Here is a 22,276-nt window from a genome sequence, read left to right as displayed (position 1 = left end):
TGGCTATAGTTTGTAATTTATTTATCTCTATATAAAAACATCCCAAGATGTAGTATATTATACAGCAGCAAGCTTTAAATGATAGACAATAAGCACAAGAGATTTTGATTTGATTTTTTTTAAAATATATATATATATATATATATATTGCAATTTAAGTTTGTTAGAAATACATACATACAGATATAATATACATTGAAATAGGTAAATAATTGTAATAGTAAAAGTAATAATATATATAAAATATATATATATATATATAAAGGAAGAGGTTAAAGAGAAATTCTATGAGAGTGTATATGTGTAGATGTGTATTTTGATAATGATATTAATATTAATAGTAATGGTGGAGGAAAAGGGAAGGGAAGGGAAGAAAAGAAAAGAAATGTACAATATAATGAATGAATGATATTATTATTATTATTATTATTATTATAGACATTATAAGAATCATTAGTAACCAACACCAGACATAATACCATAGCCAAGTGTGAATACCAAGGCAGTAGATATAATACTGGTAGGAATACCCGTGATAATGAAATCCTTTGTGGTCAAATAAGGCTTTCCAGATGCATCTTCCTGCATAATAGCCGACATGTTTGGATAACCTGAGACCGGAAGACCCATACCTGCAGAACATGCCAGACCAGCTCCCATAACCAACAGGTTTGCGTGGGGAGTAGGCAGCTGCTGACCGACCTGCTGCACAATCGGTACAATGATCAGGGCAGCTACGGTGTGTGAAACGAATGTAGCAAACACCAGAATAAGAAGCGAAAAGATGGCCAGGATTGCAATAGGCTCCAGGTCCTGGATACCGTCCTTGATGCGCAGAGCAATGTCCTCCAATAGCCCGGACGAGGTGACCGCATAGCCAAGTGACATACCGCCCTGGGCAAGCACAACAACAGACCACAAGAATGCGTTCAGATCGTCCTTACCGAGGATCTTTGTGCCAAAGAAGACAAACAGTGGAATGGCTGCAATAATACCCGTGTCACCAATATGGTCCTCCATCGAACTCTCGGCACACCAGAGTGCAATGGTCAAGATAGTTACGGCCATTACGAAATACTGGGTAAAGCTGACCTTTCCTCTGGTAGGCTTGATTTTGTTGAGATGAGGGCAGGCACGGTCTGGTCTGTAGACAAGCAGCAGGATAGCCCAGGCCACAAAAATAGAAAGAATCGACACCGGCAAGGCAACGCCAAACCAGATACCCCATCCTGGGTTTGGTTCCATGTATTGGATGGTCACGATATTCTGAGGCGACGAGATTGGAGAAGTCATACCACCGATGCAACTGGCAAGCGCAATACCAAGCAACAGACAGGGTCCGACTGGAGAACCGTCCGGTAAGGTGCGTAGAATTGGATTGATGAGTGAGAAACATAAGACGGGGGTGGCTACATTGGAGATCCACATGCTCAAGAACCCAGCAACAAACATGTTGGCTAAAAGAACCCATCTAGGACGAGAGCCTGCTCTGGACAGAACGTGGGATGCGAATGCTTTGGCGATTCCGTACTTTGAGAGAGCAGCCGCGAGTGCAAAACCTCCGAGGAGCATCATGATAGTTCCGCTAAACATGGACGAAAACACGGCCTTGGCGGCTGGTTTGGCATCCATCACACTTCCATCCGCATTTCGCAGGATAGCCAAGGGAACAATAAGGAAGGGGAGCATGAGAGATGTAGCATAGAGAGGAATTGCCTCGGTGGCCCACATGATTGCAGCAAAAATCAGGAGTGCGAAACAATAGTTTTCTTGTCTCTGGCCAAAGCAGTCGACATTGAGCAGGACTGCAAAGACTGCAACAGACAAGAGGAAGCACAGAGAGCTTCGAAGAGTTTCGTAGGCGACCTTTCGATTGACGAAGGGTAATTTTACCATTCGTTCGCCATCTGGACTCTTTACGTGGGCATCGTTGACTTTACGTTCTTGGCCAATCAAATCTTTCCAGACCGTATTGCGTTCGAATGCGACCTGGTCTCGCAAGTGTGTCTTCATCTGACGGATGGCGACTGTTACATTTCCGTTGTAGAATGCGTCGGCATAAAGTTGCTCGATACGTTCGATCTGGTTATGTAGGGAATCGAGAGTAGATGGCATGAAGGGTCTTGCTTCGGCGACGACCTTGGTGAGATAGTATTCGCGAAGGTTTCCTTCCAGAACCTTGTCGTACTTTTTGAGGATCTTTTGGAAAGCGATTCGGTTGAGTTCGATATATGATTCGAGTTCTGAGAGTGAGACATAGACCATGATTATCTGGGTTCTCAGGTCCACCAAGCGTTCGACAGACTGGGTCTGGTTTGAGCGGACGGTGAGACGAGATTCGAATGACATGCGAGACATTTTTCGAGAGAGCGAGTCATTGTGAATTGATGTTCTTCCGGTTGGGAAACGTGATTTTTCATGTCCAAAGGATGAGTCGAGGCTTTCGAGTGGGCCTTCGACGGTGTTTGGAAATTCGGTGTGGGCTTGTGGTACGTGTGGAGAGTCTGATGGTTCGGCTGTATTTGACACCTCGACAGCCAGTTGATCGACAGTGGAATAAAGGTCTGATTCTTGGGAGGAGTAAAAATCCGAGACCTTTTGGAGTTGTTTGTCCAGTTCGATTATAAACTGAGACTCCTGTTCCTCTTTTTGTTCTTCACTCGTTTGATTCGCAGCGTTTTCTGAATCTCTTGACAAGTTTGCTCTGTTCACACGTTCTTTTTCGAACTGAAAGATCAGTTTTTTGAGATGGTCATACCTTTATAATTTATTTATTTATTTTTTTAAAAAAGAAAAGAAAAGAAAAGATAGGTATAAATTGTTAATAACGCTGTTACTGTTGTTACTGTTGTTGCAATAATTAATTAATTAAGTAATTAATTATGCTTTTTTGTTTTATATTTTATTTTATTTTATTAAATTATTTATAGACATAGACACAAACACAAGCACAGACAGAGATATACATACACATACACATTCATATAAATATTTATTTTATTTTATTTTATTTATTAATTAATTTATTACAATAAATCAAATTGTATTTAATATTATATCATATAGATACTTACGCTACATAATAGTCTATCCATTCGGATACTGCGTTAAATTGCAGTGAATGAGAAAACTTCATTGTCTGCTGTATATAGGTTGATGTAGATATAGATATTTGATATTCTTTAAAGCAATTGAAACAAAAGAGAGAAAGAGAGAGAAGTAAGGAATTAAGAAAAAAAAATATTTTTTAAACATATATATATATTTATATATAAAAAATATATACACATATATAAATTTATAATAGATATTCATGTCTTCTCTCTCTTGTTTTTAAATATTTTTCAAAGGGAGTTGTATTTTTAGGTTGTTTAAACCACCAATCCATGTCTCTCCCTTTTTTCCATTTTTATATCTTATATAAAATATATATAGCCTTAAAGTAAGCGAAAAAGAGAGATAGCTTCGGATTTAAACCCTATTATGTTTTATTTTTGCTAATCGTTTTGTCATCAAAAGATTTGTTGCTTAGCAACATTAATAGCTTAAATATGTATATAGAAAGTATCAAAACTCTAACTAACCGGATGAAAAAGAAGAAAAATAAAATAAAATTGGGGTTAAAATAAAGGCAAGAATAGAAAATGTATAGAAAAAAAGAAAATCTACCTACTTCTTGGTTGCTAGTCAGCTACTTTTGAGTACAAAAGGAGTAGGTACATATTTTGTGGTTACGCTTCTTTCAACCAGCTCCAATCATCCCCCACACGTGTGGTCTCGTTTGTATGATTTTTAAAAAAAAAGTTTGTAGACATATTTTATATTTTATGTTCAAATGAGTATAATTTTCCCGAAGATTTTCAAACGTTTATCCGAGCGTAGTTTCGTTTCGTTTTGTTTTGATTTCTTTTTTTTTTTTTTTTTTTTTGCTTTTATAATCAATAGGGTGGCTGGGTAGAAGAGCTTTTTTATCTTATTTATAATATATATACATATAAAATCATTATTATAAATCCTTATCATCATAATCGTCATAATTATTGTACTTGGCTTTAGCATTATACATGGATAAAATCAAAGGCTAGAACTTCTTCCTTTCTTTCTATATATTTTCGTCTTGTTTTGTTTTGTTTCTTACATACACGATTTCTATAAATGGACCATTTAAATTCTTAAATAGGAAAAAAAAGAAAGATCAAGAAGTACGATAGATAACATAACATAATGGTCAATGATCAAACCAAACAGACTTTTGTTAGTAATTTTTACTTGCACCATTTTACGGAATTACAAGCCGATGCCGAATATCTGCATATAAATATATATATTTTATTCATTACTATTAATGTGATACGGTAATCATAATAACCAGTAGATTTTGGGTGAATTAAATCCGCCCGTACCTTTCAATTCAGTATCCCAATTATGATATGTTTTTTTTTCGAAGCCAAAGTTACAACCTAATCAGTGTTATACTTGTATATAATCTATATTACGTTCAAAGAAAGAACTAGAGGGGCTAATGGCTACTTACATACATAGCTGTACATATGTCTATCCTTCTTTGTTTTTATAAATAAACTAAAATACTATTGTGATTCTAAAGTTCAATTAATTAGTATTCCCTTTTGATAAAAGTGTATATATTGAAATCTGTAACAATCTTATTGTTCGATCGTCAAATATATATATATGTGTGTGCTTGTAGACCAGTCTTATTTTCTATCTCAATTATTGATTTTCTGTACTTCATTTCAAAAAAAATAAAAAATGTGCACAATTTTGAAACACAAATTTATCAAAAGTAGAAGAAGCAGAAGAAGAAGCAAAAAAAGAAAACTTGTGTACAGACAACAAGGTACACTTGTAATGCGATACTTTTTTTATATATATTATATTTTAGACAAAAAAAGATAATATCTCATTTATCCCTTTTATTGTTTTATTCTTCCTCTTACCCTTTTTCCTTCTATTTCTTTAATCACCTTGCTGTTTATTATATACATACAATTATATATTTATATAATATTCTTATTCTTATAGTAGCAGTGATACCAATATCAATAATTGATATCAATGTCAATAGGGCTTTTCGGTTAGAACCTCTTTTTCTATATACAATATCTACTTTTCCCACTATCCTCTTTCCTCTTTCCTCTTTTGTCTTCTTTATCTCTCTCTCTTTATATATAAATATAAATATACAATATACAATATATATATAATATAAAAAAATATTCAAGTAAATGTTGACTTGGCTTCATCTCTTTACATTTGCTCATGCTTTTCTGGAAAGCTCTGCATTCTTTGTGCCATTGGCTTTGGTCCAACAATTTGATGTCTCTCCAAAAATCAGCTATCTAGTGGCTGCCGCATTCGCATTACGCATGACATCAGCCATTTGGATCTGGATCATTGACAGTCGACCAACAATGCATGGTCCTCTAATGGCATGTCTGTCTCTCACCAGTACGGCTGCCCTCATCACAATATTCTTTATACCCCAATCAAATATCCTAGTTTGGATTTCACTTCTTTTCATAATATATCATGCAACCTATCAACCTCTGAGTGTAATCCTAGACAGTTTGATCATCAAGGTATTAGGAGATTATCGTATGCTATTGTTTGGTAAGCAAAACAGAAAAAAAGAAATCTTTCTTTCTTTCTTTATGTAATAACTATCCTCTTGACTCTAAACAAAATATATAAAAAAACAACAAACCAAACTCACAATTTCACACACAAACACAAACACAAACACAAACTTATACAAACACCAATAGCCGCTCAACGACAGTGGGGACTCATGATAGCTCCCTTAATGTTGTTAATTGGTCTTGTCCATTGGATCTATCCACAACCTCTACTCTTTATCCTAGTTGGTTATGTAACCCTTGGATCTCTCGGATTTGCCTGCATTGGCTTTGCATGTACTAACCCAGAAGCCGTGGATCCCAGCGAACTCGCAAACGTCAATGAACTCGCCCCTTTCTTTCTCAAGAATGCACTACAGCCCACGGACACCAGAACATCGGCAGGTCCGAACTCTTCAATCTACAATCCTCTCTACCAACCCTACAGTCTATTCGGAGAACAGCTCTCTCACATCTCGGAAGAAGACGCAAGTCTCTTACAGAGAATGGCTAGTCCTCAATCACTCATGCGAAACCCTTCAATATCAAGTCACTACTCTTACGGATCAACCCTATCTCAGCCCAACCTACAGCAGCAGCAGCAACAACAACAAAATGGACTTTTTCCCGAGAATGCATATCTAAATACAAATCCTAGTAATAATGGTCAGAGCATAGAAATGTCTTTTACGGTCCTTCCAGTATCGTCGCTCGATCTGGCCTTGATTCCAAATCCTTGTCCAGAAGATCCGATGGGTGTTCTGGTCATGCTGCGTCACCCTGAAGACTACTTTCCTTACAACTATCTGACAAACCTACCTCTTCAGTGGAGAATACAATCTGTACTGTTATCGATGCTCTTGCTCGGTATTGCATCGGGTATGCTGGGGTCTTTATTGCCGATTTACCTTTACCGTGGGCTTGGAATGCCTCTCTGGTTAGTATGTGTGGGAGCCAGTGTCCAGGTGATGTGTGTGTTTGTTGTTTATACTACAATCGGGTGGTGGATCCGGAACTGCTCTCCAATGCTACTCAGCAGCTGTGTACACGGTTTCTTTATTTCATCTGCTCTTTGCTACACTATGCTCATCCCACACAGTCCAGTCAGTTGGGGAGCTTCTGTTTTTTTACAAGGCATCCAAGGTAAGTTTTTCTTTCTTTCTTTATATAATTGATTTTAGTTGGGATTTATTCTTGAGAATTAGACTTCTTCCTTTACCTTTATCTGTATTGTATTTTTATACGTATATGTACATGTATGTATATGTATATGTATATGTATATATACAGGTTTAGCTTGGCTTCTTTATTCTTCTTCTTCTTTTAGTATACCAAAAAAAACATAAGAATAAAAGTGTATATACATATATTTTATTATTTTATTCTCTTCTTATCCTATTAGCTCTGTGTTTGCATCTTGCTTGGTGTGTGGCTACTAGTCGTCTGAACGCATTTGCATGGATTGATCAACAACGAATGATGGAGCGTGGAAAAGCATCGGCTCTTTATAGTAGTATAGGACCTGCAGTGGGTGCTCTGATTGCTGGTTGTATAGTTGGCGATGACACGACGTGGAGAATAGGTTTCGTAAATCTATTTCACACCACAGTTCCATTTGTAGCCCTTAGTTTTGTGGTCTCCTGGGGGTGGACAATGGAAGAATAAAGGGAAAAAAAAGAAAGTGGTTTTCCTTGCCTACACAGAATGTACATAAAATCCTCTTTTTTTTCTGTTATTATTTTTATTATACTTATCTTTTCACACTAATTCTAGCTATATTTTATTGTTGTTATTGTTTTTTGAAAACACTTGCTGTATTACAAAATCGATTATTTCAAGTACCCTTAATTGTGTACATATAATTGGGTAACTAAAAAGAAGAAAAAAAAGTAGGTCCAACCAAGATTACACCCATTGTTGGCATGATTTTGTTCACAGTCTAAAAATATAAATAAATATGCTGTACGACACAGGAAAGTCAAGAAAGAGAAAAGGTCAAGAGACGTCCTGTGTAGGTTGTACAAATATGTGTATTTATGACATTTACCTTTTGTAAATCATTCAAAAGAAGGTAGTAGAAGAGTAAAATATTAATTATTGAATATAAGATAATAATTTTGTAAATATACACACAATAAATGGAGAACTATTGTTTGGTATGATGAGCGAATTTTATTATTATAATCATTAGTAGGATTTAACTATCGGTACTACCAAGATAGATAGTATAATGATTACTGTAACAAAGCAGGTAAGAGGAGGGGGGTAAAGTAAAAGTGGGATGATATTTTATGTGGTATTTGGCCATTCATTCAATATATATAAACCAAGACAAGTATATACATATATATATATATTATAGAGTTTTCTTGCATAACTTATAGATATATCAAAAGTGTCTTTGATGTAAGAGCAAGTTAATTAATATTAATAATAATTTCTTGGAAATATTATATATTTAAAAAATAATAGCATCTTTATTCATAGTTTTCTTTTTTTTTTATTGATGTGCTTGATTGGTTGTATGTTTATTAGTAAAGAATATATATATATATATATTATGCGTTAAGAGCAAGAGATAAGATATGCTTCTCTTCATCATTGAGTTGGTGTTGGCATATTTCCACAAAATGATTAACATTGTGTGTACTGCAGTTACGGAAGAAGTCAGTCAAGTACTCCTAAGATATATATATATATTTTTGAAAAAAAAAAATTCAATTCAATTCAGGTTAGTTTAATAAGTAAATACTAATATCTGATATATAATCACCTTCATGTCTGTCTTGTAAATAGGATCATCCTTTAATCCAGGGTCATTCTCTTCATCGTCTTCATCGTCGGGGATATTAGCCAAGATGTCTAAAATATTTCACGCGTGTACAGAAAAGAAAATTAAACAGTTTAGCCAAGTATCCTTTTTTTTCATTTGGTTTGTTTTGGTGACCAATATACATTTATATGTATGTATGTATGTATGTATGTAGCATGTAATTTACCTGACAAGAAACTGAATTCTTGGCGAGAAGAAAAGGTTGGGTCATCATCCAAATCTTCCCAGTCTTCACCCTAATATTTCACAAGTTATTAAGAATATTAGTCATTTTCCATCTTATGAATACAAGTGTGTATTTGTGGTTATGTACCTCGTCTCCGACGGACTCTGCGTCTTCTTGGGGAGCTTGATCATTGGGCATGGTGTTGCCTAGGTCAGCCACGAGAAGTTTGATAATCTTGGTGTACAAAGGAATGGCTGTGTATTGATCAGGATCTGTAAAATTATAAGAAATAAATAAAAGACATCAATTATTTGGTTTTTTTTTGTTAGATTAAAATTATTATATACAAATATATAAAACCAGTACAAAGACAATATTCTACTTACTTCTTTTTGCTCTTGAACGAGTGACAATTCCGCCTATCAACCAACCAGCCAACCAGTAATTAAACCACCACCATAACAACATACACATAAAAGCAAGAAATAAATAAGCCACAAGTAGAAATTTATATATAACATGTATTTGTAATAGATAGATAATATCAATAACTTACCATCAGGGTTAACGACAATTTCTCCCTTGACAGTCATAGACTGCAATCTAGGATCATTTACCAGCAACAACTTGGACAAGGCAATATCACTTTTTTTTTGGAACACATAGATACAAATACACAAGTAAACGGGATTTAGCGATGTGATGTAACAGGGTATATATATATATATATACTGTTTTTCTTTAAAAAATAATAAAAATATTATTTACCTGACTTTAAGAGAATAATACCCAGAGAAACTATCGTGGTTATCGCACCATGTGTTCATCAAGATCTCCAAACCACTCTTGTTGTTAATGTTTGTGCTAGTCAAGAACTGCAATACAGTGTCTTGCTGGTTGATGATCAAGTGAGCAAAGACCAACACAAGGGACTACAATATACATACATACATTCAATATATACATTTAAAATTAGATTCTATTCTATTCTATTCTTTTGTTTTGTTTTGTTTTGTTTTCTTATTCATATCATTTTTTACCTGAATAAACGGTTGGTAGCTAGTAGTCTCGAGACGAACCAAGACAGCATTCAATAGATCTGGCAAGACAGAAGCAATATTGCTACCAGCCTTTTTATATATTATTATTAGATTGTCTTTGCTTAGTACATCTCATTCAAACAAATGCTAAAATACAATGCAATGCAATTATATGTAACATAATCTTACCTTTTGGATCAAGGTTACAATCAAGTCACCAACAAACAAAGCTTCAGACTCGCTGTTTGCAGGATCAAGCAATTTAGCTACGAAATGAATAACATAATCAAGTCCAGACTTTCCGGCAGGATCACGCCTACAATCATACACAACATAGACGTTAATTTATTTATTTAAAAAAAAACATACTAATAAAAAGATAAGTATGAATTATAGGTGTTCTTACCATTGAATAATGTGTTCACAATCCTTGATCATAAATCTTCTCAAGCATTCTTGAGCACTCTATAGTTCCATCCCACAATGTGAATATAAATAAATATTTCTGTCGAGTAATTGTCTTGTTTTCTCTTTCATTTATCTAAAGCAAGTATATATTACCTGGAGGAGATCGTTGTCAGGAACATTCCAAGCCAACTGCATCAAGCAAGGGAACATTTGCTCCGAGAATTCGTTGGGAAGAGGCGATGGTCCATATGTAATCATGGCTGTCAACAGATCCACAGCAGACTACATGAAATTTGTATGTATTTATCAGTGATGATTCCACTCCATCTCACAATTCCAATGTGCTCCCACAAACACACATGATCAGTGTGTTTGAAAATTAAATTAAATGACAATATTTACCGAGTACACAGTTGGGTCAGTTCCGGTAGCAGTAAAGACTTGGTTGAGGAATGGTAAGGTACGAGCATAAAGAGCAGGTGCATAGTGAGGGTTCTTTGCAAATTCCTCAAAAACATCCAAGATGTAGCTTGTAATAATAGAGTCCGAAGGGAATCTCTTCCAGATATCAAGAACAGCTGGAGTAAGGATGTGTTCATACTTGGCAGCAACTTCACCATTGATCTATATATATATAAATTATATATAAACACACGGAAATGATAATAATGTTTAATTTTCTTTAACATATCCAAGATACATTAATGTTGTCTAATTTACATTATATTAACGTATGTACATAAATAACTTACTCTGACAGCAGAGCCCAAGGTATCCATCAATAACATCAAGGATTCTTCAGTGGCAGAAGGCAAGAGTTGGCAAGCTCCCTCCATAATGTTAACCTGGTAAGGTGTGACATACTGAGCATCCAAGTACTTGCAGTAGCTACACATACACAAATAGGATTGTTAACTTTCTATAGTCAATCAAATAATAATATTTCTTTCATTTATAGTTAAACAACTAAAATTTATATAGAGAAATAAACTCTCGCCTTACTTGTGAAGAGCACGAAGAGCAGAAATCTTGACTGGAATACCACTTGCAGGTGCCTGGAGAGCATGTACAGCCACGGGAACATATTGAGCAGCCATTTCAGCAGGAAGAATCTTTGCAAATTCAGAAGCAAAAACAAAAGCACGGCCCTGTAAGAATGGATACTCTACAAGATGAAGAAGAAATGGTATATAAATATAAAGATATTTGTGTGTATGCATATTGATTGATTGATTAATTTTTTGTTTTGTTTTTGTTTTTGGTATTACTTACCGGCTGCCTTCATATCTTCAAGGACAACATGGTCGAAAAGACTCTTGAGATCAAATTGGATCTTTTGAGACTCATCCTCAAGAGATTCCATCAACTCCTCTGACAATCTTCCAATAGCCAACAAACATGCTTCCTGAACCTTCCACCTTTATATCCATACACACACACACACATATATATATATATATATTGTCAGTAAATTTAATACCAATACTGCTCTTAACTTACCATTCCTCATTTCCGGCTGCACGAGCTTCGTTGGATTCTCCAATGTGACGCTGGAGTGCAACACCAAGAGCATTGAAAAATGGAGCTGGGTAGGCCTCTTGCAATGTCTAATTTCCAATAGATCAATAAACCAACCAACCGACCCTATTCTTTTTTTTTCTTTTTTGTTTCTTACCAATAAAACGTCAATTGCAGCCACACGTGCGTTGAAAGTAAATGTGCCGTCTTCTTCATCAGCCACAAACTGGTTGGCATCCGACAACCAGGTCTCGGCCTGCTCTTGAGTGATCTGCATGTAAATGATGTACACATACAGCAATTGCTCAAAGAACGAGGTGTGGGTTCCTTCGGGAGTCAGGAACAAATGGCGGACGGTTTTCTTGGTGCAGGCGGCAGCAACAAAATCAAACAACACATAGAGCAAGCTCTGGAAACCGATCTCATTACCATCCGAGTCCTGGAAAGATTCGGCACCGTCGTCTCCGGTCTCGCTAACAAACTCTGCTACATATCGCTCACGCAAGTTGAACAGATCCATCCAGATTGGTTCGAACAAGAGAGGAAGAGAGGTGCTGATATACTTTGGGAATTCACCACTGATTGTACAAATACACTATATATATATATATATATATATATTTGGTGAATCATTTAAATCTCTCTCCCTCTCTCTCTCTCTTATATATATATATATATCGCTTCTTGCCTTACCTTTACAACTTCCATCTTTAGGCCATACTCTTCGGTAGCCTTTTCAGGATTTCCCTGAACATGATGGTTGAGAATCACACTAAATGCCTGCATCCACTGGGGTATGATAGGAGCAATAAATTGATCTGCCAATGCGGGATTCTCTTCACGCAATGTTGACAACATTTGTACACAGCTGCTAAAGATATCGACGGCTCTTCCTCGAGTACGGAACGAATAGACCTTTTGTATATATAAATATGTGTGTATATGTGTGTGTATTTAAATATACATACAAGTAAAATAATAATAATAACAGGATTTAGTATCTATTATTTCATACACACAAAATTGTATATATACATATATTAAAAGAAAAATAACTTACGGTGTCGCGGGTTAAGATCGAATAAAGCTCGGGGATCAATACAGGACCAATTTGAGGCAATTGTTGGATACTGATATCTTTCTTGACCATCTCCAACAATACTCGCATGGCACCGTGAACACTATCTGCGCTGTTTGATTTCAAGTAGCTCATCAGAATGTCGAGTAGATGAGGCCAGTCTTCAGGGAAATCATCATGAGCAATCTTTGATACAACATAGGCGCACACCACACGAATCTTGGATTCACTGTCAGCAAGACCTGTTACGATAATCTCACGAACAGCCTTTTTGCTCTTTTATATATATATATATATATATATTAATGTAAATCGAAATTAAAATTAATTGATTAATTAATTAACCAATCAATAGAAAAAAGAAAAGAAAAAGTTTGTTAATGAGGTGTGATTGTGAATATAAAGTTACACATTTAAATTCATGCTTGTAATTATATTAAATAACACTTTACTTCCTGAGGTGGTTCGAACCCATTTGGAGAGAGATCATCTTTAGGAGTCCAGCGTGTTGTTACATAGGTCTTGAGAGAAAGCGCAGCCAAGTAATTATCATTCTGACAAAGTTAAGGATTCTAACATTGACAGGATTCATGATTCTTATTACTTAAATGTATATATTTTGTATATAAAATATAATATATATAAAAAAAAGGATATTTGTCTTTGAGGTACGGGAAAATCGCGCGAGACAGTAAGACGAGCAAGACTGACAGGGTATTCTGTCAAACAAAGTATTGAATTGTAACAATTTGTAAATGAGAATCACTGTAATTCTTTTGATTTTGATTTATTGTTTCGCTTTCTCTCTCTCTTTCTTGTTGTTGAAGATTACCAGGTGCATTTCCAAGTTCTTTGAGACGAGCTTCAGCAGCAGAGCGGATTCCACCGTCAGGATCTGCTACTTTAAGCAAGGTTTCATACACTGCTTGATCCATATTTATTTATGTATTTATATAAACAATTATATAATTATCTATGTATTTTTCTTATATATATTTTTATATATATATAAATTATCTGACTATACAATATGTTTTTATATATTGTATATAGTTATCAAATAACCACCCTTTTATATATATATATATATATATATATTTATAAAGAGAAAGAAGGAAGAGAGGAGGAGAATAAAAAAAAATATGTATATTGGTATTGTTATTTATTATTATGATAATGAAAATGAATGTCACTTTCTAACAACAGACGCGGGCTGCGTGTACAAACAGATACAGATACAGACACAGACATAAACACAGGTAAAGGGCAAAGGGAAAACACAGGTACAATTTCATAATAGTACAAAAGACTCTATAGTTTATATTTATATTTTTATATATATTGAATAAAACTATAGCTAACAATCGCTATACTTCTAAATAGACTTCTTTAACATTATACTTCTTTAGCCCTAGACTTTTTTGAATGTGAGACTCAATTAATTATCATTCTTTACCTTTCTTTATTATTTTATTCTATTACATATAGCCAAAAATATAAAGACAGAAAGAAGGTTTGGTACTCATAAATACTACATTTTGGGAAGTGAATAAGAATTTAGTAGGCATATAAGAAACACACATACATACAGACATAAGAAAAATAAATAAAGCAAAATAGGTTAGGAACTAAAAGAGAGAAATACAAAAAAAAAAGAAAAGAAAAATAAAACTTCTTCTTCTTCCTCTTCTTCTACTTTCAAAAAAAAAACATAAATACATATAAATGGTATGGTAACCAAACACATATTCAACAAATATGAATAGACAATTAGTTATATCATATAATATCATATAGTCAAAAGGAACTTCTTCATTGGGTAAACGCCACACCAAGTCTCACACTCTGTGCCGTCGTTGTGGTAAAAGATCTTTCCACAACCAAAAAAAAACCTGTGCTCAGTGTGGTTATCCTTCGGCAAAGATTAGATCTTGTGAGTCTTTTCTTTTCTTTTCTTTTATTCTTGGTTTGGTTTGCATCATCACCATCTCAACTCATCTTCAAATAAAACAAAAACGAATAATTGCTAGTCAACTGGTCTGGAAAGGGTCAGCGAAGAAAGACTACTGGTACTGGTCGTATGAGATACTTGAAGGAAATCCGCCGTCGCTTCAAAAATGGTTTCCGTGAAGGTACGTGTCAAATATTATATAATGTTTTTTTTTTTTTTTAAAAGAGAAATTAAAGTGTTTATTTTGAAACACTGGTTTTCTTTACTATTATGAGAGAGAGAGAGAGAGAGAGAGAGAAACAAAGCCTAGTGTAGTGTGAATGATAGAATGATTGATTGATTGATTAATGAAACTAATGTTATTATTATTATTGGTTATGACATGCACATATAAATATATAAAAAGGTACTACAAAGGCATCTAAGCCGGCAAAACCTTAAACCAGTATAATACAGGTCCAAGTAATGGAGCCACTTTATGGAAATATTGCCGATAAAGAAAGACTTGAATCTCTCTTCCTTTACATATATCCAATAAACTACGGCAAATCAATAGTCTAGTATATTAATAATAGTTGTGATTATAAAGGATCTAGATAATTAAGCGAGATAATGAAGCGGTAAAGGTTAAATAAAATATCTATTTTGTTATTTTTGTTCTGTTCTGTAGTTATATTATATGATGTTATATATATAATTATATTTATATAATTTTGTCGTTGTTGCTTTTAAAGAATACCAGAATCTTTGAGTGCATTTTGGAGAATGGTCTCCTTTATTGCAGCAAACACCAATCGAATCTAATGAAATTCAATTGAATTAATAATTTAAAGAAATAAGAAAGAGAAAGAAAAGGTTTGGTTGGCTTACATTTGAAGTATCTGTTGCCTGGGTCAAACTATAGAAACAATCGACAGTTAAAGAAGTGTAAAATAAAATAAAATAAAATAAAATAAAATCAATCCAATCCAATTCAATCCAATTACTATTGTTGTTAAAAAAGATAAGCTACTAAAAAAGAAAGGCCTTACTGTGGGTATACGTTGAGATTTGCCCGATTCAATTGATCAAATTTCCAGAGGATAAACTTTGCTGCCTTTTTTGGATCCGGACCACCCTCATAATCAGGAAAGTAGTTTTCCAGAGGAGACTTTGGTAGCTTTGCTTCAAACACATCAATCTTGTTCAAGAACAAGACTATTGAGGTTCGTAAGAACCATCGACTGTTCACTACCGAATCAAATAGTACCAGACTCTCGACCATTCGATTCTATATACATATTATGTAGATTAAATCATTTGGTCCTTTCTATATATAAATAGATAGATAGATAGATAGATATTACCTGACTGGCTTCTTCTAATAAAACTTGGTCATATTCACTCAAGGCCACACAGAAAATTATAAGCGTAACACCTTCAAAGCAGTGGATCCATTTTTTACGCTCGGATCTTTGCCCACCCACATCAAACATGTGGATACTAACTTTACCCATCGTAAATCTGGTTTCGGTGATGCCGGTAGTTTTGATTCGTGTATAGAGTACATCTTGTGTATTGGGTATGTAGTCTGGTCCTCCTATCCGATCAATTTCATCAAAGAAGCTATAAGCAAATAAATAATTAAATAATTAAATATATTTTATTATTAATGAACAAGTTAAAGAACGTGTATTTTTTTTTTTTTTTTAAAAAAAAAAAAACTTACTAAGGTGCAGCATCCATCAAATAAAACCGATTGCCCTTTTCATCTAACATCTTATGTACAGATGGATCTGCCCAAAGACGGTTAATTGAAGTTGCTAGCTCGCCTTCCATGGCTTGGTGATAATCTGTCAAAGGATATTCGATTGCTCTCTGAGCATAGTACTATAACATACACAAAGATATTAGTTAATTGAAATTTAAAGTAACTAAAGAAATATATATATATATATATATATATATATACTTCGTTGTCTGGGTCTTGATAGGTGTATCCGTATTTTGCCATGGAGTTAACAACGGCGTGAATAGATTCGATAACATTCTTAAAGACTGCTGGGCGCCAGGCCATTAATTCCTCAGTAGTAAAGCCATTCTGATGTATGATTTTCATTTGTTTGACAATCGTTGACTTGCCAGATTCTCCACTGCCTAATATCATTTTTTTTTACATATAATCAATATGTATGGACATGTGTATTGTTCTAATGATAAAATTGTATTGCTTATTTTACCAAGCAGTAGGATCTTGCATTCTTGCTTTGATCTTCGACTGTCTTGTTCTAGTGTTTTGTCGATACGATGGCTGACTTCTCGATGGTAACGAGACTCTGAAGACATACATATTCCCATAATTATATAAATATATATAAAATAAAAATAAAAGAAGTAAAAGAGGAAGAAGAATATGGTGTATTGTTTGTAACACTTTTTTTTTGTTGTTGTTGTTGTTGTTATGCAAATTAGAAACATTTGCATTTATTTTATTTTATTTGATCTCTTTCGTTATTTTTGTGATCATTTTTAGCCCTCGCATTCACCAGAAACCTGACAAATAAAAAGATCCTTTTTTTCTAAAATAAGAAAAGATAAGATAGTATCGGTCAATTATTTGGATTCTTTTAACTTACAACAAAACCCTCGATGCTTTATTTTATATTTTTAGGATAGGAACGGATATTTAAAATCCATCTATTTGTATCTCTCTCTGTGTTGTCGGGGGAATTGTGATTTGCACACGCTTTGTATATTTATAATTGCGTGCTTTTTTTTTAGACAAAAAAATAAAGTAATAATTTCTTATCAGTCATTTTAACATATACATATATATGCACATGTTATGCATACATGACATGGATCTTAAACAAAGAAGATAAAGTAGATACTACGGACAATAATGGAAAGAAAAAATATAGAGGTTTCATTTGGAATCACAGATTTCAAGAAAGAAAAACAGCAACATAAAAATATAGATAAATGATTTAAAGGTTGTGGGCACTGATGAAGAACCACTTGTCGATGGAAGCATCAATGGGGGCAGGAGGCAAGACATTCTCCTATTGATATTTAAAAAGAAAGAAAGAAAGAAAGAAAGATTATAAGGTTATGTAAACATAGAATATGAGATGAGATCCGCCATCTTTTTTTTTTATATATTGTGTGTTGACTTACAGCAGGGACAGAGGTGACGACCTCATCATCAGTAGAGAGCTTGTAAGGAGAGTCCTCAACAGAAACGTTGGAGCTAAAGAAAGCGGCGTTTATTAAACATTGGCTTATAAAAAGAAAACAATTAAGAGACTTACGTGTTGATATCCTTCTTGTCGAAAGCACCAGAGATCAAACCCTTCCAGGCCTCGTGGGTCTCGTGGATGATATCAGTGGCGTATTTCTATTTTAACAGAACCATGACAAAAGAAAGAAAGAATTCACCCCTGAATATATTAGTTTCTAAGAAAATAAAGTCTTTATGTCATCTAGACTTGCCTTGTTCTTGGCCTCACCGCTGAAGGCAAAGACGTTCTCGGGCTTGCCATCGGGGATCTTGTAGATGCGGAACCATTCGTTGGTAGCACGGACCAAACCAGGCAAGTGCTTCTCAACATCCTCAATGTCTATAAACATGTGTTGTAATCAAAAAGAATAAAATAAAGGATCAGTATACCTTGCACATACACACGCATTAACAAAGAAAGAAAAAAACTTACCGTTGAGCTTGGGGGCAAGGGGATCGTTGACATCGATGGCAAGGACCTTCCAGTCAGTCTCACCCTCGTCCAAAAGAGCCATGACACCGAGGACCTTGACCTGCTTGATCTGACCAACCTGAGCAACCTGCTCACCAATCTCGATAACATCAATGGGATCGTTGTCACCACGGGCCTTGGTCTCAGGGTGCTGGTGGTTGGGATCTTCCCAAGTCTGGATTATAATGAATTTATTTAGTTCCATCATTTCATTTCATTTTATTTCATTTCACTTTTCTATTCTTACCTGGGGGAAGGCACCGTAGTTCCAGATATAACCCTTGTGGGGGAAGCAGTTGCGGACAAATCTAAGCTTTCCCTTCTTGGTGTCCTGGACAATGGGGTTGAAGGCCTCTTCCTTGCAGATCTACATACAGTAAGAAGTATAATTAGTATTAGTATTAGTATTAATCATTGAATTTAATGATTAATTAATCACAATTAATCAATTTATATTTACCTCCAACTTGGCGTTGGACCAACGGGGAATCTCAACAACCATGTTCAAGATAGTCTTCTCGGCGTTGGCGAAAAGAGGGATATCATGGAAGGGAGAGACGGGGACACCGTTCTTCTCTGATTAGATTCAATAAACAAGAGTTAGGGTATTATTATAATTTAAAGAAGTAATATAAATATAAATATTAATCTTAATCTTAATGATTCCTTACCAAAGAAGAGACGGAACTCAAGAGTGTTAAGGGCACCAACCTGACGAGCTTTGTATTCAGCCATCCTTTAAGCTTCTTTTTAAAAAAAAAAAAAATATGCAAAAGAAGAACAAGAAAAAAATTATACAAAATGTACCTTTTTGAATTGCTTCTCTTTAACTTATTTATTTTGGGGTTTATGGATTTGATGACGCGATTTGTGCCTGTCAAGCCATCATCTCCGCTCACTTCTTTTCCTTCTTTTCGCTTCGTATATATGTATATTATAAAAAGTATTATATTGCATGTAGATTGTGCCAATTTATTGAGATTATTGAATTTTGTTGAATATTTGGGAGATTTTCACAATTGTCCACAGATTGATTCCATTTGTTTTTTTTTTTTTTGCGTGATTATCAACATCACCCACAAAAACACTATCAGCAACACAAAATGAATTGATTATATAAAAAAAAAATTATATATTTATAAGATGGTGAATTTATTTTCATTTTTATTGGTCAATTAAAAAAAAAAAAATATGTATATAATTATTATATGTCAGAGAACAACCTATAGTCTGGCGCCACGGTAAAAAGCCGCCAGTCCTCAAACGGTCTCCAATTGATATTGCAAGCGCTACTGAGTAGCATTGCACGCAAGAGCTATTATTTCAGCCAATGCGTACATATTTTGCGAATGAACTTGCTTAAAATTATATCTGTTTTTTTATTATTGATTTTAATAAAAAACAGTCACTTGTATAAACTTATATTATTAAAAAAAATAGAATAAAAAAAAATTAACACTGGTAAGAATAATAATAATAATAATAATAATAATAATATAATAATAAAATAAACAAGAAAAAAAAATTGCTTTTTTATTTTTTTTTAAATAAAAAAAAAAGTTCTTTTTTTTAAAAAATATTTTATTATTATTATTATTGTTATTATTATTACCAATGTTTGTTTTGTTTGGTTTTTTTTTTCTTTTTTAAAATACAAGTTAAAAAGGATTTATGCTTTCTGTTCAATTTTTTTGACGTGAATTTATATTTATTTATCGGTAGGTCAGTCACACAGCAGTCATAAATGTGACTTTATCGGAGGTTTAAATTAATTCTTACCATTTATTCTTTTACTTGGTTGGTTGATTAGCTACTAGATCCATTAGATCCACCACAATAATTTCTTTTTAGTCTTTCTATCTCTATCTATCTCTATAAACTTGATGTTATACCATTTTTATTTTAAAGAAAAATAAAGGAATATATTTGTGTGTATTTTGGTCGACTACCATAATCAGTTTGTACAAACGAACCATGCAGGCCTATAACATGCTTTATTTCTTTCGTTCACTTTCATTCACATGAAATCTGTAACACTTTTAACAAGAATGAATAGAAAAGTAAAAGGCAAAGAAGGTTTTTGTTATCTTTAAAATTACTCAAAGAAAATGATAATATAATGATTTCAGGTACCAAAAGAATATTGATTCGATATTCAGGAACCATTAGCATAATTCTTTCTAGGGTAAATGTAGATACATTGACGACAACAAGTCTGCAAAAAGAAATCTAAGCAATGGATAAGAGTATACCCACAAAATATCTATAGTCATACAAAAAAGACGACGATCTTTATATGCACACAAGTGGTAGGCAGATGGATTTGTTCCGAATAAAGAATAACTTTCTTTTTTTTTTGTTCAGTCTGTCCACACCAAAGGGAATAATTTTTCAAGCAAAAGAAAAAAAAAAGATTCAAAATAAGTTTAGCCAATCAATCTAATTTACAGCTGTCTGCCCCCCTTTTTTTAAAAAAAAGAAAGAATTGTTCAACATTAACCAATAGGATTAATTTCCAAAAAGAAAGAAAAGAACAAAAAATGTATCTTGCTTACCGTTAATGGATTTTGATTTTGTGGGGTTGTGAAATGAACTTTTATTGGTGCTGGGTAATGTGTAAAATTGTATACAAATCTGCTGTGTAATCATCAATGATGCAAAAACAAAGAAAAAAAAAAGAAAACTGGAGAAGCACTATAAAGTATTATAAATATTTTTGTTTTAATGGATAAATGATCATGAAGATTAGACTTGATGAATATTGTTTTGTACACCAATATACATATATTTGTATATTTGTATAGTACCATTGGCCATTCACTTTAACAATATGCTCTTGTCAATATTCTCTCTCTTGTAAAAGAATTCATATAAATCCAATTCTAACAAAGATCTTTAAATTAGCTCTATAATATATGTGTGGAAGAGACCAGCCAGCCATCAGGGAAATAATCTCATTGTTCACTTTTAATACTATAAAAAGTATGATTCATTACATAGAATATTATTACCTTTAATGTATTTCTATTTCTTTTTTAAAAGCGGGGTAAATATGCCTGTTTAACTTGAGTGGTTCTTTCCAAAAAGAGCGGTAATCTAAATGGCGGAAGAATCCGTCTCGTCAAAAGAATACATGTCCTCCCCCCTTCTTTTCTGTCTCTCTTTTGTGTATGGCTTAGTATCCTAATATATTCTGTACATTTCAATGATAATAGCAGTGGTACCAGTACCAGTATCAACATTAACAATTAGTATCTATAGCAACAAATCTTCATTCTCCGGGAAAACTAATTAAATAATTGATAGTTACTGTAAATAACATTACCTTATTGACTATTAGGTATCTCTTCTAACTTATACATACATTACTATCGATGCATGAATACCTGAAAGAAGAATCAATTAAAAATATTATGATCACTTTACTGTCCCATTAATTTGGCTTATATACCTGTTGCCCTGAATAAGTCTGGAATACTAGTTTTTATCAAGAAACACAAGGTAAGAGATTATTGTTGATTATGTAAGAAATGAAATGAAATCAATCAATCAATAAAAATGATTAACAAATGCCAGACTTGTTTTATGGGTATAAAAATATTCTCAATATTTCTGTATATACCCTTTAATTTTTTGTTTTCTTGTGTTGAGTATCAATATCAATAAGTATCAGTATCAATTTTTTTATTTTATTTTAAAATAATAATAATTATACAACATATATAATTTGGCTGTATAAATTTTCCCTTTTTTAAAAAATATAAAAAATAATATAATATAAAATAAAGGGCAAGGAAGAAGTATATCCATTACTCCACACATATACATTAGCGTGTTCTTCCGCATCTTTCCCCGGATAGGCATGTGAATATGATCAAAGACGCATGTGATGTACCTTCAACCTTCTAAAGGACT

At 33.6% G+C, this 22,276-nt stretch overlaps 6 protein-coding genes across 6 annotated transcripts; 2 read left to right on the top strand and 4 right to left on the bottom strand.

The window, feature by feature from the left end:
- Positions 1 to 111: 111 nt before the first annotated feature.
- PHYBLDRAFT_176930 (hypothetical protein) lies at positions 112 to 3,136 on the bottom strand (the record flags this gene model as incomplete). Its single annotated transcript, XM_018437834.1, has 3 exons — positions 112 to 1,866; positions 1,894 to 2,758; positions 3,075 to 3,136. 3 exons carry the CDS (start codon positions 3,134 to 3,136, stop codon positions 454 to 456), a joined length of 2,340 nt encoding a protein of 779 aa, XP_018295389.1. The 3' UTR covers positions 112 to 453.
- Positions 3,137 to 5,246: 2,110 nt separating this feature from the next.
- Positions 5,247 to 7,301, top strand: PHYBLDRAFT_164266 (hypothetical protein; the record flags this gene model as incomplete). Its single annotated transcript, XM_018434979.1, has 3 exons — positions 5,247 to 5,631; positions 5,787 to 6,779; positions 7,039 to 7,301. The coding sequence occupies 3 exons, from the start codon at positions 5,247 to 5,249 to the stop codon at positions 7,299 to 7,301; spliced, it is 1,641 nt and encodes a 546-aa protein (XP_018295388.1).
- Positions 7,302 to 8,092: 791 nt separating this feature from the next.
- PHYBLDRAFT_179823 (hypothetical protein) lies at positions 8,093 to 13,614 on the bottom strand (the record flags this gene model as incomplete). Its single annotated transcript, XM_018438215.1, has 22 exons — positions 8,093 to 8,317; positions 8,410 to 8,498; positions 8,636 to 8,705; positions 8,783 to 8,907; positions 9,022 to 9,054; positions 9,192 to 9,280; positions 9,404 to 9,567; positions 9,676 to 9,765; positions 9,865 to 9,991; positions 10,082 to 10,140; positions 10,237 to 10,365; positions 10,486 to 10,707; positions 10,836 to 10,971; positions 11,086 to 11,248; positions 11,356 to 11,501; positions 11,584 to 11,690; positions 11,759 to 12,196; positions 12,295 to 12,516; positions 12,662 to 12,955; positions 13,132 to 13,233; positions 13,352 to 13,398; positions 13,512 to 13,614. The coding sequence occupies 22 exons, from the start codon at positions 13,612 to 13,614 to the stop codon at positions 8,195 to 8,197; spliced, it is 3,078 nt and encodes a 1,025-aa protein (XP_018295387.1). The 3' UTR covers positions 8,093 to 8,194.
- Positions 13,615 to 14,409: 795 nt separating this feature from the next.
- Positions 14,410 to 15,071, top strand: PHYBLDRAFT_154523 (hypothetical protein; the record flags this gene model as incomplete). The annotated part of the gene is made up of 4 exons (XM_018433332.1): positions 14,410 to 14,412; positions 14,477 to 14,612; positions 14,710 to 14,811; positions 15,037 to 15,071. 4 exons carry the CDS (start codon positions 14,410 to 14,412, stop codon positions 15,069 to 15,071), a joined length of 276 nt encoding a protein of 91 aa, XP_018295386.1.
- Positions 15,072 to 15,358: 287 nt separating this feature from the next.
- Positions 15,359 to 16,967, bottom strand: Ga3 (G protein alpha subunit; the record flags this gene model as incomplete). Its single annotated transcript, XM_018428031.1, has 7 exons — positions 15,359 to 15,430; positions 15,501 to 15,528; positions 15,662 to 15,900; positions 15,977 to 16,235; positions 16,339 to 16,499; positions 16,582 to 16,766; positions 16,850 to 16,967. The coding sequence occupies 7 exons, from the start codon at positions 16,965 to 16,967 to the stop codon at positions 15,359 to 15,361; spliced, it is 1,062 nt and encodes a 353-aa protein (XP_018295385.1).
- A 271-nt stretch (positions 16,968 to 17,238) lies between these two features.
- Positions 17,239 to 19,137, bottom strand: PHYBLDRAFT_176929 (hypothetical protein). The gene is made up of 8 exons (XM_018437833.1): positions 19,033 to 19,137; positions 18,822 to 18,937; positions 18,609 to 18,728; positions 18,323 to 18,536; positions 18,102 to 18,229; positions 17,921 to 18,006; positions 17,787 to 17,859; positions 17,239 to 17,671 (listed from the first exon to the last, which is right to left on the bottom strand). Exons 1-8 carry the CDS (start codon positions 19,094 to 19,096, stop codon positions 17,597 to 17,599), a joined length of 876 nt encoding a protein of 291 aa, XP_018295384.1. The 5' UTR covers positions 19,097 to 19,137; the 3' UTR covers positions 17,239 to 17,596.
- Positions 19,138 to 22,276: the final 3,139 nt, after the last annotated feature.

This window comes from Phycomyces blakesleeanus (genome assembly GCF_001638985.1).
Source record: "Phycomyces blakesleeanus NRRL 1555(-) unplaced genomic scaffold PHYBLscaffold_4, whole genome shotgun sequence".
NCBI classification, from domain to species: Eukaryota; Fungi; Mucoromycota; class Mucoromycetes; order Mucorales; family Phycomycetaceae; genus Phycomyces; species Phycomyces blakesleeanus.
Note: the sequence above shows the minus strand (reverse complement) of the source record. Positions and strands in the feature narration are given on the sequence as shown.